At 47.4% G+C, this 16,556-nt stretch overlaps 7 protein-coding genes across 7 annotated transcripts; 4 read left to right on the plus strand and 3 right to left on the minus strand.

Moving 5' to 3' along the window:
• Positions 1 to 240: 240 nt before the first annotated feature.
• MGYG_01006 (calcium-transporting ATPase 2) lies at positions 241 to 4,327 on the plus strand (the record flags this gene model as incomplete). Its single annotated transcript, XM_003176874.1, has 8 exons — positions 241 to 291; positions 355 to 1,215; positions 1,270 to 1,700; positions 1,764 to 1,906; positions 1,964 to 2,842; positions 2,903 to 3,303; positions 3,355 to 3,494; positions 3,553 to 4,327. 8 exons carry the CDS (start codon positions 241 to 243, stop codon positions 4,325 to 4,327), a joined length of 3,681 nt encoding a protein of 1,226 aa, XP_003176922.1.
• A 711-nt stretch (positions 4,328 to 5,038) lies between these two features.
• MGYG_01007 (Arp2/3 complex subunit) lies at positions 5,039 to 5,707 on the plus strand (the record flags this gene model as incomplete). Its single annotated transcript, XM_003176875.1, has 2 exons — positions 5,039 to 5,400; positions 5,494 to 5,707. The coding sequence occupies 2 exons, from the start codon at positions 5,039 to 5,041 to the stop codon at positions 5,705 to 5,707; spliced, it is 576 nt and encodes a 191-aa protein (XP_003176923.1).
• Positions 5,708 to 5,957: 250 nt separating this feature from the next.
• On the minus strand, positions 5,958 to 7,094 carry MGYG_01008 (hypothetical protein; the record flags this gene model as incomplete). The annotated part of the gene is made up of 2 exons (XM_003176876.1): positions 5,958 to 6,788; positions 6,876 to 7,094. 2 exons carry the CDS (start codon positions 7,092 to 7,094, stop codon positions 5,958 to 5,960), a joined length of 1,050 nt encoding a protein of 349 aa, XP_003176924.1.
• Positions 7,095 to 7,608: 514 nt separating this feature from the next.
• Positions 7,609 to 9,413, plus strand: MGYG_01009 (dynactin Arp1 p62 subunit RO2; the record flags this gene model as incomplete). The annotated part of the gene is made up of 2 exons (XM_003176877.1): positions 7,609 to 7,928; positions 7,988 to 9,413. The coding sequence occupies 2 exons, from the start codon at positions 7,609 to 7,611 to the stop codon at positions 9,411 to 9,413; spliced, it is 1,746 nt and encodes a 581-aa protein (XP_003176925.1).
• A 480-nt stretch (positions 9,414 to 9,893) lies between these two features.
• On the minus strand, positions 9,894 to 10,834 carry MGYG_01010 (40S ribosomal protein S7; the record flags this gene model as incomplete). The annotated part of the gene is made up of 3 exons (XM_003176878.1): positions 9,894 to 10,260; positions 10,316 to 10,398; positions 10,682 to 10,834. 3 exons carry the CDS (start codon positions 10,832 to 10,834, stop codon positions 9,894 to 9,896), a joined length of 603 nt encoding a protein of 200 aa, XP_003176926.1.
• Positions 10,835 to 11,273: 439 nt separating this feature from the next.
• MGYG_01011 (xylulose-5-phosphate/fructose-6-phosphate phosphoketolase) lies at positions 11,274 to 14,195 on the minus strand (the record flags this gene model as incomplete). The annotated part of the gene is made up of 7 exons (XM_003176879.1): positions 11,274 to 12,170; positions 12,246 to 12,866; positions 12,940 to 13,249; positions 13,336 to 13,488; positions 13,574 to 13,808; positions 13,890 to 13,964; positions 14,033 to 14,195. 7 exons carry the CDS (start codon positions 14,193 to 14,195, stop codon positions 11,274 to 11,276), a joined length of 2,454 nt encoding a protein of 817 aa, XP_003176927.1.
• Positions 14,196 to 14,563: 368 nt separating this feature from the next.
• On the plus strand, positions 14,564 to 16,225 carry MGYG_01012 (acetate kinase; the record flags this gene model as incomplete). The annotated part of the gene is made up of 6 exons (XM_003176880.1): positions 14,564 to 14,940; positions 15,000 to 15,314; positions 15,426 to 15,488; positions 15,555 to 15,631; positions 15,701 to 16,074; positions 16,166 to 16,225. 6 exons carry the CDS (start codon positions 14,564 to 14,566, stop codon positions 16,223 to 16,225), a joined length of 1,266 nt encoding a protein of 421 aa, XP_003176928.1.
• Between the last annotated feature and the right edge of the window lie 331 nt (positions 16,226 to 16,556).

Consider the following 16,556-nt stretch of genomic DNA (forward strand, 5'->3'; position numbering starts at 1 on the left):
GGGATTATTACATCGCCTTCGTCGACACTGAGGATGTATGTAAGGAGAGGCTCTCCCTGAGCATATCGCAAACGATCAGACCACCAGCAACCTCTGCGGAGTATCATTATCTCCCCCTACTTTACGAACCAACATTAATTATTTAAATTCTTTATTTCATCACTTCTATATCATAGCCTATTCCCTTCGCACGATAATAGCTTTCGAGGACAAAACACACTATTGACCTCATCTTCCCCCATGGCGAACAACAGCCGGTTGCTCGCACCCTCTATAACCATAGACACACATGTAAGTATCATCTCGAAATAATCTACATACCAGCATGAGACCTCTACTCTGACCAAATCATAGTATGACAACACTGCGTCATCTTCATCCGACCCTATCAGCCCCCTAAGCCCTACTGCTGCACAAGAACTCTCTCCAGACAGACCCTCCTCATCTAATGATGCAAACTCGTTTCTCTTCCCGCGAAGTCCAATCTCCTTCGATGGGGAGACCCTTCGATCAAGGGCAAACTCAGTCAACTCAAACGTAGATACCCTTCGATCGCGATCCGGCTCGACAGTTAAACCGCACGGCAGATTAGATGGTGCGGACTATGATGATGTTCCACTATCAGATGCCTTAAAGGCAGACGAGCGCAATAAACAAGATTTTGAGGTCGAGAACAACCCATTCGCATTTTCGCCCGGCCAGCTGAACAAACTTTTAAACCCGAAGTCATTAGCCGCCTTCAAAGCCCTGGGTGGATTGAAGGGACTCGAGAAAGGCTTGAGGACCGATTTAACTGCTGGTCTATCACTCGACGAGTCACACCTGGAAGGCACTGTTAGTTTTGAGGATGCTATACAAAGCGGCTCAACTAAACTCCAAGACTCTGCTGCCTCAACCCCTCAGCCGTCGACATCTAGTGGCGGAGCCCAGTTTACAGACCGCATACGTGTCTTTGACCGCAATAAGTTACCTGAACGGAAAAGCGACAGCTTCTTCGTATTGCTATGGAGAGCTTATAACGATAAGATCATCATCCTACTCACCGTTGCTGCCGTTGTTTCGCTTTCCCTTGGCCTCTATGAAACGTTCAGTGGCGGGAGCAAGGTGGACTGGGTTGAGGGCGTCGCAATCTGCGTCGCTATTCTTATTGTCACCATCGTTACTGCAGTTAATGACTGGCAGAAGGAAAGACAGTTTGTCAAGTTAAACAAGAAGGTTGGTCTAGCCAATTCTCGGTATATTCCTGGACATCAACTAACTAGAACATAGAAAAATGACCGTGAGGTTAAAGCTATCCGTTCAGGAAAGTCTATTATGATTTCCATTTTTGACATCACTGTGGGAGACATTCTTCACCTTGAACCCGGTGATGCTATTCCTGCAGATGGAATTTTTCTTTCTGGCCATGGTGTGAGATGCGATGAGTCCTCTGCCACTGGAGAGTCAGATCAGATGAAGAAGACTGATGGGCATGAAGTTTGGGACCGAATCAACAATGGGACCGCTACGAAGAAACTCGATCCCTTTATTATCTCTGGCAGCAAAGTCCTCGAAGGTGTTGGGACGTACCTCGTTACCAGCGTTGGACCAAATTCCTCCTATGGCAAGATCATGCTTTCACTCCAGACTTCAAATGATCCTACACCACTTCAAGTCAAGCTAGGAAATCTTGCAGACTGGATTGGCGGTCTTGGAATGGCGTAAGTATCTCTTATCATTCATTGCAGTTTGTACCCTTTCGTCAAGACCTAACACTTCGGTAGTGCTGCCGGCATGTTGTTTTTTGCGCTTCTCTTCCGATTCTTGGCCCAGCTACCGGATAACCACCACTCGCCTGCCATGAAAGGCAAAGAATTCTTGGATATTCTTATTGTTGCCGTTACTGTTATTGTTGTTGCAATCCCGGGTATGTTCGGTACTTTAGATACTCTTCATATTTAATCGCTACTAACGAGTATATCAGAGGGTCTACCACTCGCCGTTACACTGGCGCTTGCATTTGCTACAAGTCGAATGGTGAAGGAGAACAACCTTGTTCGAATTCTTCGCGCTTGTGAAACCATGGGGAATGCCACGGTTATTTGCTCAGATAAGACTGGCACACTGACCCAGAATAAGATGACTGTTGTTACAGGAACCTTTGGAATGAAAGACACATTTGATCGTACCCCAGAAGCCGAGGGCGAGGGTCCATCTGCCGTTACTCAGATGTTCAATGAAGCTTCAACTGCTGCCCGTGATCTGGTGATGAAAGGTATTGCTCTTAACTCTACTGCCTTTGAAGGCGAAGAGAACGGAGAGAAGACATTCATTGGAAGCAAAACGGAAGTGGCTATGTTGCACCTTGCCCAAAGATACCTTGGATTGAGCTTGACTGAGGAGCGTGCCAGCGCTGAAATCGCACAGCTTGTTCCCTTTGATTCCGCTCGCAAGTGCATGGGGGTTGTTATTCGCCAGCCAGACGGAACATTTCGACTACTCGTTAAGGGTGCCGCCGAGATCATGTTATACCAGTCAAGCAGGGTTATCTCAGGATTATCCACGCCTCAACTCGAATCCAGCGTTCTCTCGCCCAAGGCCAAATCTGATATCCTTGATACGATCAACTCGTACGCAAAACGCTCCCTGAGATCCATTGGCATGGTCTATAAGGACTTTGAATGCTGGCCGCCGCAAGGTGCTAAGACCATGGAGGAGGATAAGTCTTCTGCCGAATTCAACGACGTTTTCAATAACATGACATGGGTTGGTGTCGTTGGAATTCAGGACCCTCTCCGAGATGAAGTTCCTGGAGCCATTCAGAAGTGTAACAAGGCTGGTGTTGGCGTGAAAATGGTTACAGGTTAGTCATGCTATCATTCGTCGTAACGCAGAATACGATTTACTAACTACGTGTATGTAGGTGACAACCTGACTACTGCTGTGGCCATCGCAACGGAATGTGGCATCAAGACCCCTGATGGTATTGCTATGGAAGGCCCTAAGTTCAGACAACTCTCTGACAAGGAAATGGATCGTATCCTTCCAAACTTGCAAGTCCTGGCCCGTTCCTCACCTGAAGACAAACGTATCCTCGTTACTCGCCTTAAGCATCTTGGAGAAACTGTTGCTGTGACAGGCGACGGTACCAACGATGGCCCTGCACTTAAGGCTGCTGATGTTGGTTTTTCTATGGGCATTGCGGGAACCGAAGTTGCAAAGGAAGCCAGTTCTATTATCCTTTTGGATGATAACTTCAAGTCTATTGTGACTGCGATCTCATGGGGAAGAGCTGTAAACGATGCTGTTGCAAAGTTTTTGCAGGTTAGTTTGTTAACACACCTTCATCTATATGTCAACACTAACGAGTACTAGTTCCAAATCACTGTCAACATTACCGCTGTTGTACTGACCTTCGTTTCGTCTCTCGCTAATTCAAATGGAAAGAGTGTTCTGAATGCTGTTCAACTTCTCTGGGTTAATCTTATCATGGATACTTTTGCTGCCCTCGCACTGTAAGTCCCGCGTTGAGCCTTACCCATACATACGTGCTCTTCTCACTAACGTACCTAGCGCCACTGATGCCCCTACCGAAAAAATTCTTGACCGCAAGCCATCTCCAAAGTCAGCTCCCCTTTTCACCATAACTATGTGGAAGATGATCATTGGGCAAGCCATCTACCAACTCGTTGTAACGCTGGTGCTATTTTTCGCCGGAGCCAAGATATTTGGATACGATCTCGAGAACGACCCTAGCGGATTACTCGCTGCTCAGATGGACACAATCGTCTTCAACACGTTCGTTTGGATGCAAATCTTTAATGAGTTTAACAACCGTCGCCTTGACAACAAATTCAACATCTTCGAGGGCATGTTCAAAAACTATTTCTTCCTGGGCATCAACGCCATTATGGTCGGTGGCCAAATCATGATCATTTTCGTCGGCGGTGCGGCTATTGGGGTTAAAGCTCTTACCGCAGTACAATGGGCAATCTGTATCGGAGCGGCCTTGCCTTGTCTCCTGTGGGCCGTGATCGTCCGTTGTCTCCCTGACAGGCACTTCGAGGTCGTTATGAACTTGGTCATTACCGCCTTCAACTTTTTCTGGAAGCCGATTGCAAAGGTTTTCCGCGCCATCTTCACACCAATTGCTAAGGCTTTCCGCCGGGTTTTTGTTCACAAGAAGAGCAAGCCCAAGACAGAAGAGGAACTGGCCGAAGAGTCATGTGAAAACAGGCCACGAGACGAAGAGACCGCTGATATTGAGAAGCAGGCAGATACTGCGTCCCATCCCGTTGCCCCCCCTACTATCGTCCCTCCACCAATTACCCTCACAGCACCCAGCTAAATACGTCCACCATTTCGTTTTTACTTTCCTCACCTCTATACGGGTATAATCCTAATCTACACTTCAGCACCTACGGCGTTTTGTTTGGTTGCTTTCTTGACGGTTCCTATCCATGCATTCCACGGTCGTTACAAAGTTTTTATACCACTCTAGAGACCCCCTTTCTGGGGTTTTTGCCTTCTATTCCTTTTTCACATCTTCGAAGGCGGTTCATTCTTTCTCACTTGTGATGCATAGCGACGGCGTTCTTTGGGTGCCTATTAGACGGCACATACAACTTCCTTTAATCATACAGCACTTGTACAGATCTAGAAAGCTATATACCAGAATCTCAGGCTATTATATACGTTTCTCAACGTCGATCATCGTAGCATTTGTCTAAATATACCTGTAGCTCTCCTTATTTGATTATCCCTTGTGTATTTACGCTTTCGCGTGCATCGCCACGCATTTGAAGTCTTGGCACCAACCAAAACATCCCGCCTGGCCTCAACTCACACTCAAGAGATGTAGATAGGCAGACATCACAACACCAAAAGGTATCGAGTTGTTGCTTGACTCGTTTAGTCGTGCCCATTTCAAATATCGCTACCATAGCCGACGCCTCTTGTATACTTACTCAAGCCAAATAACCTTCCTACCGTTCGAATCCGCCCGAGACCCCTCCATATAATACAACCGTTGACGTTTATTTCTATACCACGATTCACGATGCCACAGATAACAAACTACAGAACCATTGATATCGACAGTCTTGACCCAGAGTCACCCGCTAATTTCCAAATCTCTTCTCTACTTCCTTCAAACCTACCACCGCCAACAACATCCAGCGCCGCAGCAAGTTTGGGATCACAGATCAGACAGTTGCTTCGATCCGGGGACATAGAGGGAGCTTTACGCCATGTCCTCGATTCAGCTCCGCTAGGCGGCGATGACAGGGCAAAGGAAGTTCATCTTGCTTCAGTTGTGGAAGTATTGCAGGGTATACGACAGACAGAGATGACAAAAGTGCTGGAAGCAGTATGCAACGGTGAAGGAGGTGCTGAACGGGGGGATTGTCTGATGAAATACCTGTATGTTCGCAAATTCTTCCCATACTCTTCCTCTCTTCTTCATTTTGGTGCTTTTAGGAACGGTAACCCCATTGTTAACGTTTTGGTAAATAGGTACAAGGGCATGTCCGTACAGACTAGCAGTGATACCGGCTCTAAGTCGGTATCCCCACAGAGCACCGGTTTCTCACAAATACAGGGTCGAAATCTTGGAGAAGGCGGTGGCGGCCAACAGATGAGCGTACTACTAAGCTGGCATGAGAAGCTAGTTGAGATCGTTGGGGTTGGCTCAATTGTGCGTGTTATGACTGACAGGAGGACCGTTTAATGGTGCTTTTATGGACCTGGTACCCTTTTCTTTATCGCAGGATACTGTGTTGAACTTGATGAGTGTTCTATACTTATTATATAACCAAACACTGCAGCTCGTTCCTGTGATATTTCTACTACCCATTATAGACTACGTGGGATAAAGAGCTATGCGTGACTGTCATTCGATAAAATGGATGCACGTAGCACCTAGAAAACCGTTATTCTACCCGGAGGTTACAATACTATACATATTTAGGCACCCACGCCTATTCCGACCCAATTATGTCCTTGAGATTAACCTGCCCGCTGCCTCTCTCTAACGGCTTTGACTGTCCCTCTCCTTCTTTCCATCCTATCATGTATATCAGCCGGAAGGTAGCAGGTATGTTGCTTTCACCCTCTGTGTGCAAACTTCTATATATTGCCTCATTCGCCAGTAAAACATCTCTAGATATTGGTCCAGCTTCTCTTCTCAAGATTGCATTGCTCTCTCCCATTGCCTGAAGATCTGACATAAGTGCATAGGTATCAGGGTATTCCACCACGATATCTTCTACATCAACTGTAAGTAGCTTGAAACCAGCTTTGGTTAACAAGCCACCAATATCTCGTACATCAGCAAGCGGAGATACATGAGGGCTTACACCTCCTCTGCGCTCCAGATCTGCTAATTGTAAAGAAGTTCGTAATTCAAACAAGGTATCCCCTCCAAACATCACGGCCATAAACGGGCTGTCTGGCTTTAGGATAGAATTTACCTGCGCGAGCAATGATGGCAGGTCATTTATCCAGTGCATCGATAGAGACGAAAGGACGGCATCGAATGTGTTTGGTTCGTAAGGAAGGTTCTCAATGCTCGGAACAACCTCGCGTGTTATGGAGATTTGAGAATTAAACGGAAGGGATTCATCCCGGTATAGAAGATTCTGAGATTCCTCAATGCATGTTATTTTTGATATCCGGTCCGCTATTGTCTCTTCAGCTCCCGGGCTTGCGACGCCTTCGCCATTTGAAATTGGGATAGAAGTTAGAGCACGAGCTATGTTGCAGCTGTTTGCTCCAAGGTCAAGGACGTTTGGGAAATGTCTTTTGATATCCTAATAGTTTAGAATCCGTAAGCAGACTGTTATATAGTATCGAGAGCGTAATAGTTGATGCCACCATCGGTAGCTAAGATGACCTACCAACAATCTGTCACTCAGTCGCATTGCAACCTCGTCTTTCAAATAATCCACCTGCCGGCTGGTTTCCACATTTCTTGCTGCTCTGTCCTTCTGTAACAATTTTGTTCTTCTATTAAAGACCTCTAGAGTTGGGTTTCCCGGGGTTTGAAGGGCATAGCTTCTCGATATAAGGCCGGCTCCCCGTAGCAAAGGGCTGCGAAGGCATGGGCGGAGAGACATCGCGATCTTGCCCTAAAGAAATTACCTTTCTTTCCTCAATAAGTACTTATGATGGGTTCATTTCCCCCTAGTCATACTTATTTCCTGGGCAGTCGTTCCAATGGTGTGCTATGAGGTGTTTAAATAAGTGAAGCTCTGTCTCGCGCGGCTTTTGCTGCAAGCGCGAAATCATCAACAAAAAATCCACAGTGATCTCATCGTCTTGAAACGTCAAACCAGCACAGAGCTTATCAACGCCAGCAGAATCATTTGCTATAGTATACTCTTACTATACCTATAGGAAACACTGCAGGGTTTCCACTATACTGCCACAGGTTATTGCAAGCTAAACTGAGGCTGGTCAGTCACTTCCTCGTCTTGGGCCCGAATAACCGTTGGCTAACACCCTGGATACTAGCATAGAAGATCCCGTATATGACGCGAGATTGGCTATTCACAGTACAATAGACCGGATTGTACTTGACTATGCTATGATATATGTTTTCCAATACCGCATTTCCTCCTCTCGCTCGTGATGGCGCGCCCGTTCCCCTATAACTTCATATCTTGCCCCTGCGTCGATAGCCCTCGTCCCACGCCAGCTTCAAACCGGCTCTCTAAGGATCTTTCCAGTCTGAGCCTCAAGGCGTCAGATGAAGACGAGGATGAGCAAACTTTCGACCCGAGATCACGTCGCGCAAACTACTCCCTATACCCCCCAGAACATCTCTTATACTGCGAAGACTGCCATCAGATAAAATGCGCAAGATGCATAACAGAAGAGATCGTTTGTTGGTATTGTCCCAATTGTCTATTCGAGACTCCAAGCAGCATGGTACGGAGTGACGGAAACAGGTACGGCATATATCCTTATATGAATACGGGAGTAGGATACTAAGGGCATATTTACCTAGATGTGCGCGTAACTGTTTCAATTGCCCCATTTGCACATCTCCATTAACAGTCACAACCATGAACAATATGGAGAATGGAGCATCTCAGAGTGGCCCGTGGATTCTGTCCTGTAGTTATTGCATGTGGACAAGCCTCGACATCGATATAAAATTCGACAAACCAACCAACATACGAGCTCAATTGTTATCACTGAGGAATGGAGCAAATAGAAGACCTTCGGAAGCCAGGGTTTCGCAATTCAAATCACCACTCGCGAGCTTCGCTTCAACACCTAGTCTACCAGAAGAAGAACAAGATGATAAGCTGGGAAGCCCGATGTCCTTTGACAAGCCTGCGTTAGGCCATGATGCTAGGTTTGCGGCGCTGAAGAATTTCTACCGCACCCAGATTGCTGAGACATCGTCATCACCATCAGACCACCTGATAGGAGGTGACTTTGGGCTATACTCTTCGCCCAATGCGTTGAGCCGCATCATGTCCCTTTACAATACTGGAGTTGGCATGCATGGAAATAATAAAAAGAACAAATCCAGACCCCCAGTTATGCGTGAAGCATTAACGCAGGCAGAGGGGCTAGTTATACCCACAACTAGGTCTGAGGATTATATTATTGAAAAGATGGCTGCCGAAGGGTGGGATGGGCTGGCGTCAATGGAGCAACGGCAATTCCAACAGCCTTCTACACGATTTGTGGATGACTTGTTACCACTTCCGGTTCTGCTACGAACAAAGAGATCTAAACGATGCAAAGCATGCAAGCACATCCTTGTCAAACCAGAAGTCAAACCTCAATCAACTCGGTTCCGCATCAGGCTCATTGCCCTCAGTTATCTACCACTTACCTCAATTCGCCCGCTTTACCCATCATCGGTTGCTCTTCCGATCAACTTAGAAGCCCTTGAGCCGTTGAAACCAATCCAATTCCTTCTGACCCTCAAAAACCATATGTTTGATCCTATCCGCGTCACACTTGCAACCCCATCGGTGACTCCTGGGCCTGTTTCTACAAAGGTGACAATTCTATGTCCCCAACTTGACGTCGGTGCCAATACAGATGTCTGGGATGAAGCCCTCCAATCCGGAAGTATGCCTGATGCAAGATCTTCCCGCCATGGTATGGAGAGAGTTGCAGAAGCAGGCAAGGTATGGGACAAGGGACGCAATTGGACAACCGTTGCTATGGAAGTTGTCCCTGGCGCAATTAAGAGCAAAATTAAACAAGCTCAGGTGGATACGGATGATGAAGACCAAGGTATAGTTGAGATTCCCGTGTTTGTGAGAATCGAATGGGACGCAGACAGTGGGAACGAGGACTTGGGATTCCGGTCTGAAAGCTCTAAGAAAGCCGAGTCAGATAAAGTGAAAAGAGAGCTCGCATACTGGATGACACTTGGGATAGGGAGGATTAAACCTGATGGCCCCTGAAGCTATTTTATCTTGTTTCTAGCATGTGTGGCTAGCACATAGATACCCTGATATAAGCAGTACCATACGCAAATTAAAGAAGATACCCTGTTAACATTCTAGTAACACTCAAAATCTATGCTATGTGAGAATCAATCAGTTCTAGACCTCATCATTTTCAGTCATGAAGTAAACATCTCAATATTTACCCCGTAATGAGAATGTAAACTTAGGAAGTTATAGATTCATCAACTGATGCAATGCTCCATACATAGGAAAAATCGTTAAGCTTGTATTATTTTCCCTCCAAATAACGACGCCTTCCGAGATTCAATGGAGAGCGATACTTAGTGCGATACTTAGTGGTGTACAACATTTTTTGTTTTGCAAACATATTCCTCAGTTGGGTATTATTCCCAGTGTATGAGACGAGAGAAAAGAGGTAGCACCGCATCATATCTCCATTTCTTTAGTTCATTGAGACTGGTCCACGCCAAATATCTAGTACTCCGAAGAACCGCTCTGGGGGAACTCAAAGGCAACACCACGACCCGTCAATTTTCGGTAAACCTCGCCATATGCATCAAGACGGTGGTCAACACCACCGCGCTCCTTCTCGTGGAGAACAACCTTCAACAACTTGCTGCCGTCCTCCTTTGTTCGGACACGCTTACCAACAATCTCAACTGGGTATACAATATCTGAGAGGATAGCTTCGTGGACGGCGGTGAGAGTACGGGAGCGTGGGCGCTTTTGCGTCTGGCTGGTGCGGGAAGTGGTGGATCGCTTGGGGCGGGGGAGAATGCGGCGGGAAGCAATGATGATGACCTGACGGTCGGAGAATTTCTTCTCAAGTTCCCGGGTGAGGCTATAATTGATGTTAGTATGTCTAGGTATATGTTTAAAAGGCAACAAAGACTTACCGCTGCTGGATCTTGTGGAATCCCTGGAGAAGGGGGACTGGGACAAACATCACAATGGCCTTCTTGCCATGGCCAACCTCAACCTGTAATGGGTTAACCGTCAGTATATTTGACATCCAACTAAGACGTATATAACCCTCCGCAGCTGGTGAACTGTATAGATAGCATCCTGGACCGAGCAGAAAGCACCTCCTGGGCTCCCGAACATGTGTGTGTCATGCGACGAGACTCCCAGAGCTTCTATTCCACGTTCTTTCTTGTATCACTGCCAGGCTTAACTCCGCGCTCCAGGAAGCATCCCCAGTCACCAATGCACCAGATATCTATCCCAGGTAGGTAAAATAAGAAGGGCGCTGTCCTCCTTACCTCGCGAGCAGACACGAACTGGAGAGGTCGTAGAGCAACCTTCAAGTCCGGGGTGTTGGTCTCCAAGTCGTTGAGAGCGGTAGCCAAAGCCTTCTCGAGGTCGGAAGGGCTCTGCCTCGAAGGGCTGTTTGCGGCGATCTTGTTAGCAGCCATGGTGGGCAGACAAATTCAAGAGAGTTGGGACGGTTGATTTGCTGCTCCCTCGTCGTTCGTATGGCGGTGCCGGTGGTGGTTGTCGAAATTGAAGATGCTGAACTTATCTGGCTGCGGCCGTCAGAACTTCGCGAAAGTCACGATTTTTTTTAGACGCTCGTTTTTTCGTGGGGGAGAAACCCTCGCTTACCGATCGGGTTAGCATAATCACGTGATTCATAGGGCAGGCCGGAAGTTGGCGACCAAGAAGGACGACGACGTCAACATCAACGTCAGCATCAAGACCAGCGAATGAAGAAGAAGAAGACATTTTGACATTGGAGAATATGGCTACTATTAGATGGTTACTGCTAATGGCTGTCTGTTGAGACTGTTGCTCAAAAGCTATATCCGCATTACAACTACTTAAAACTCGGCATGTCATACATGTCGCTGTGATCTAACATGCAGTCTCGTCAATGGACCTGCTGCTCAAAAGATCCAAGCTAAAGAGGGGAGAACTGGACTCACCTTTATGGTTCTCGATAATGTACTTCCTTGCGCTTCGGATCTCATGCTCAAATGCGGCGAGAAGCTCCTGCTGCCGGATTCTTACCTTTTCGTTGCGCCTCGAGGCGCCTAGAACGGCTGCTTTGGCAACATGGAATCGCGATACCCTATTGAGCAGCATCATGTCAAATGGAGTGGTAGTAGAACCCTCTTCCATGTAACAAGCTATGCTGATACGGTCAACACGAGGCCTACCAAAGAGTAATCCCTTTAGCTCTGTTTCATATCCGTGGTAGTTAAAATGGACTGGACGGTCGGCAGTGAACAGAGCATCAAAAGTTTCATCCGAGAGTGAGTGCGGATGGCTTCGCTCTGACCCAAGAATCATGAGATCCGTAACGTTTACCACTCGGACACGGAGGTCAGGTACCACTTTTCTTAGTATGGATGCTGCGTGGATAACCTCGAAGGTGACTTCGGTCCCGATGCCGACCAGCACGACGTCTGGATCTAAACCGTCATCTGTGCTTGCGAAGCCCCAGACCGAACCCCCAGCTCGGCAATGGCTCTCCGCCTCCTCTGCACTGAGATATATTTGAGTCGGCTGCTTTGACCCAATCATAAGGTTGATATAATTCTTAGATTGCAGACAATGAGACAAAGTTGAGAGAAATGTATTTGCGTCCGGTGGCAGATACACTCTAGCAGCATTGGGCTTCAAGTTTAACACCGCGGAGATAAACGATGGATTCTGGTGGGAGAACCCGTTATGCTCCTGGCGTGCCCAGGTGCTTGTCTCGATATAGTTAATACTAGGTAAAGCGCGGCGCCAGTTGGTTTCCATCCCCTGTGAAGATCCTCAGCATCTGTCCCGCCTTCTTTCGAAGTGTGAGAAAAGAAAAGGACAGTGACAGTAACGTACCATTTTGTTGAACTTCGAGTACTGCACCATCATTGTATGGATGATCCCTAGGAAGCTCTCGTAAGACGGGAATATACCTGTCCGTCCTGTCAAACTATATCCCTGGAGGAAACCCTGGCACATGTGCTCGCTTAGTACTTCAATTACCCGCCCACCCTGGGCATTAGAAAACTGATCGCATTGAAAATTTCGACCCGTTTTCTCCAACACGGCACCAAGTTTGTTACTCTCCAGCTCGTCTGGGGAGAAAATTCGCATAGAATGCGGGTTATCCACCAGGATCTGGCCCATAAAATGAGAGATCGTTTTCATGGAACTTTCTTGGGACCCCTTTGGGACTGTGTAACGTCTCCAATCTGGCATTTTGAGTTTTTCAAAAGTGTCACACACCTCTTTACGTTGACCCATCCGCTTTGAGTCTTTCCCGGGAAGGATCGATTTGATATCGTCAATCACGTCTCCGTGCTCGTTGAACAACTCTTCAGGCTTATATGAAGAAAGCCATTCCTGTAACGCTTGGAGCTCCTCGCTGTCCTTTCCGGCTTCTGGCAGCGGTACTTGATGCGCTGCGTAGGAACCCTCCACGATCTTTCCATGGATGCTCTTTGGCCCTGTCCAACCCTACAAACAGAACCGTTAGCCATCCCACTTGGGCATATCATGTCATACAGAGCGGATCGTACGGAGTACTAACTTTGGGGGTTCGCAAGATCAACATTGGCCACCGGGGTTTCATGATTGGGCTTCCAGACCGGGCGGCCTTTTGGATCCTACGGATTTCTGCTAGTGCCCATTCTAACGAGCTATTCAGGTTGGTATCAATATCATCCAAGCCCTCCACGATTCGTGTCTGGTAGCCGAAACCGGAAAACAATGAGACAAGTTCTCTATCATCCATACACCCGTAGATAGTCCGCTCGCTAATCTTAAATCCGTTGAGATGAAGAATCGGCAAAACAGCCCCTGACTCTGCAGGATCGATGTATTTGATACCATTCCAGCTCCTGCTAGCAAAATTAGCGAAACATGCTCGACAAAGAAAATAGTAATAACTGGAGACTCATGCGAGCCGTTTCCCGGGTTGACTGACGCTGTACACGGGCCGCTCTCGGCCTCCCCATCACCTACGACAACAGCCGTTATCAGGTCTGGGTTATCCATTACAGACCCAAACGAGACGGCTAAGGCATATCCAAGTTCGCCACCTTCATGTATAGCTCCCGGTGTCTCCGCATTGATGTGGCTGCGAGGAACATATTAGCATTGGTTGCAATGGAAATTAACGTCCGCAATACGAGGAGGTTGTGGCTTGAGTATTGTCATCTCACCTGGGGAATCCGCCAGTGGTACTGAACTGGGTGATCAACTTCGTGAGCCCGTTGGTGTCGTTGGCGTATTTAGGGTAAAACTTTCCCAATGACCCTTCAACCCAGAGTGAGGCGAGGATCGCAGGTGCGCCATGCCCAGGCCCGGTGACAAACAGCATATCCAAGTCATGGGATCGTATCAAGTAGGTGAGATGGGAATACACGAGATTCAGACCGGGACAGGTGCCCCAATGACCTTGTCCAGTCCTCTCGTCAGCGAGGCGGTATCCTTTGATGTTTACTGGGGCGGCGAAGCTGTTTCAGCGGAGTTACGTACCTAGCAGTCGGGGTTTGATATCTTCAGGCTTAACCGGGCGCTTCAGGTAGGCATTGCTCTGGAGAAATATCATAGCTTTGATCGAGAGTATCAGTATCAGCTACAGTCCAACGGCAACTAACCAACTGGAGGTGAAAACTGACCCGCAGCAATGTAGTCTGTAGCTCGACGAAATTTCTCCAAGGATCGACGGACATTGTCATCCAGCTTGACTGTTTGAAGTTGGACCCTGAGCTCGTCCACTGAGTCTGGTAAATGGGACGGCGGTGGCCTCGGGTTTGGCCCATCAAGAACCTGGCCTGGCATCTTGATAACCTCTAGGTTATCTAGTTAAGATATTCGTAGTGTAAATATGTAACAATGTAGGCGTGGGGACGCAATACCATGTTATTGATGTGAGTTCTCGATATAAAACCACCGGAATAGTAGAATTAAATACTACAATGAGTTGTGCGTACTTGGCTATTAGGAAAACAACCGCCACAAGCATGGAAGCTTTGTTGACATCATAATGCTGGAGAAAGTAGGACGGATATCCCTGTTCTCGACCAACATTCTGACGTAGCTAGGATAGACAGCAGTTATATAGATCAAAAACATAGATAAAAGGACATGAGGTGGGAAGTAGGAGGTAGCAAATAGTCCAGTCAAGTCATCGCAACACTTGGTCAAAGATGGGCCGGGTCATTCTCTCTGTCAATGCCGGCAGCTCGTCTGTCAAGGCGAATGTCTACCATCTAAAGAATCCGCCAGTCGAAGTCGCCGCTGCCAGTGTGAGTGGCCTGACAGCACCGCCAAGTATCTTCAAGTACGAGCATGGATCGAATCATCAGAAGCACGAGATCGAAGAGGAGATCAAGAGTCCCCAGGATGCATTCAAGTACATTCTCAAGAGGCTTATGCATGACCAGGAGCTGCAGGTCGTCAGTAGTAACTCCGACTATGCTTATGTTTGCCACAGAGTTGTCCACGGGGGAGACCTAGAAGAAGAGGTTATTATACACGAAAAGACCTTCAATTATCTTGAGACACTGCAAGATCTGGCTCCGTTGTATGTGTGACAGTCAATATAGGCCCGGACGGACAACAACCGGCTAACAAGAGATCTAGACACAATACATCAGCATTGGAAATTATCAAGACGTGTCTTCAGGAGGTCCCGTCCGCAAAGTCGGTGGCATATTTTGATACTATGTTTCACCAATGCCTGCCAGATTACATCAAGACATACCCTATCGACCCGGAAGTAGCCAAGTCGAAGATGTTAAGGAAATACGGGTTCCATGGAATTAGCTTCTCCTTCATCTTGCGGTCTGTATCGGAATTTCTGAGCAAACCAGCCTCGGAAACAAGTCTAATTGCACTGCACCTTGGAAGCGGTGCTTCCGTATGTGCAATCCAGGGTGGTAAATCCATAGAGACCACGTAAGTTGTCGAATGCCCTGGTTTCAAAACTGACACACCCTCTTGAGATACTCTTCTAAATAAGGTGAATATGCGGCTAGAATGAGTCCCCTGGCTAACTATGCAATGCAGGATGGGTCTTACTCCTCTCTCTGGCCTTCCCGGTGCTACAAGGAGCGGAGACATTGATGCAAGGTGAGTTGAACATCCTGGGTGGTGTCTGATCCCCAAAGCCATCCCTTTAGCTGACGAGTTCGACAGCCTTGTATTTCATTATACATCCGAGGCTAGCAAGCTGAGCTCCTCAAGTACTAAAGAGATGCATATCAGCAAGGCAAGTACCACAAACCGACTCAGAACTGGTGGCGTTAATTACCCATTTGCTAATTGGTGTCTATAGGCTGAAGAGATCCTCAACAAGCAGTCGGGCTGGAAGGCATTGACCGGAACCACCGACTTCTCGAAGATTGGAACTGACAATCCGCCAACTAAGATGCACAAGTTGGCCTTTGACATCTTTGTTGATCGTATTGTCGGTTTTATCGGCAACTACTTCGTCAAACTGAATGGGAGTGTAGATGCCATTGTGTTTGCGGGGGGTATTGGCGAGCGAAGTGCGCTTCTGCGAAGTAGTATAGCAGAGAAATGCCGATGCCTTGGAATTGCAATAGACAGCAAAGCCAATTCCTCTGGTATTCTCAGTGAGGATCAGACTGTTGTAGACATCTCTGAGAAATCTGGCCAGCGGCCTGCAGTTCTAGTTTGCCAGACGGATGAAGCTGTAAGACTGCATTTTCCCTTAACATGGACTTCCTATTGACTCTGTCTCATTACATAAAGTATATCTTGGGCTGACGTTTTCCGTGGTCTAGTATGAGATGGCATATCAATGTATGAACAAGCCTCCAAGAGAGGAGCCAACGCATTTCTAGCCAGCCATGGCCGTTGTCACACGTCACCATGCAGGAAGCGCTCGACCGTTAACCGCGGATACCTCGCCCCGGCGGCTCAAGCGGCAGCAATCTTCCTTAACTATCAAGTTAATCTGGTGTAATACCCATTTCAACAAGGCTGTTCTGACCTTCAACAACTGACAGTAGTCAATTCTTGCAATAGCCCCTGGGATACGATATTACCCCCAGTTGCCGCGTTTTTTTCTCTTCACTGGCTGTGTAACTCGAGTCAGGGGCCGTTAACTTGAACAGCACACGCGTCTAAGCCACCTTTTTATCTTTTACCTCAGTTCAATTAATGAATACTCAT

Source organism: Nannizzia gypsea, genomic scaffold (genome assembly GCF_000150975.2).
Source record: "Nannizzia gypsea CBS 118893 supercont1.1 genomic scaffold, whole genome shotgun sequence".
NCBI lineage: Eukaryota > Fungi > Ascomycota > Eurotiomycetes > Onygenales > Arthrodermataceae > Nannizzia > Nannizzia gypsea.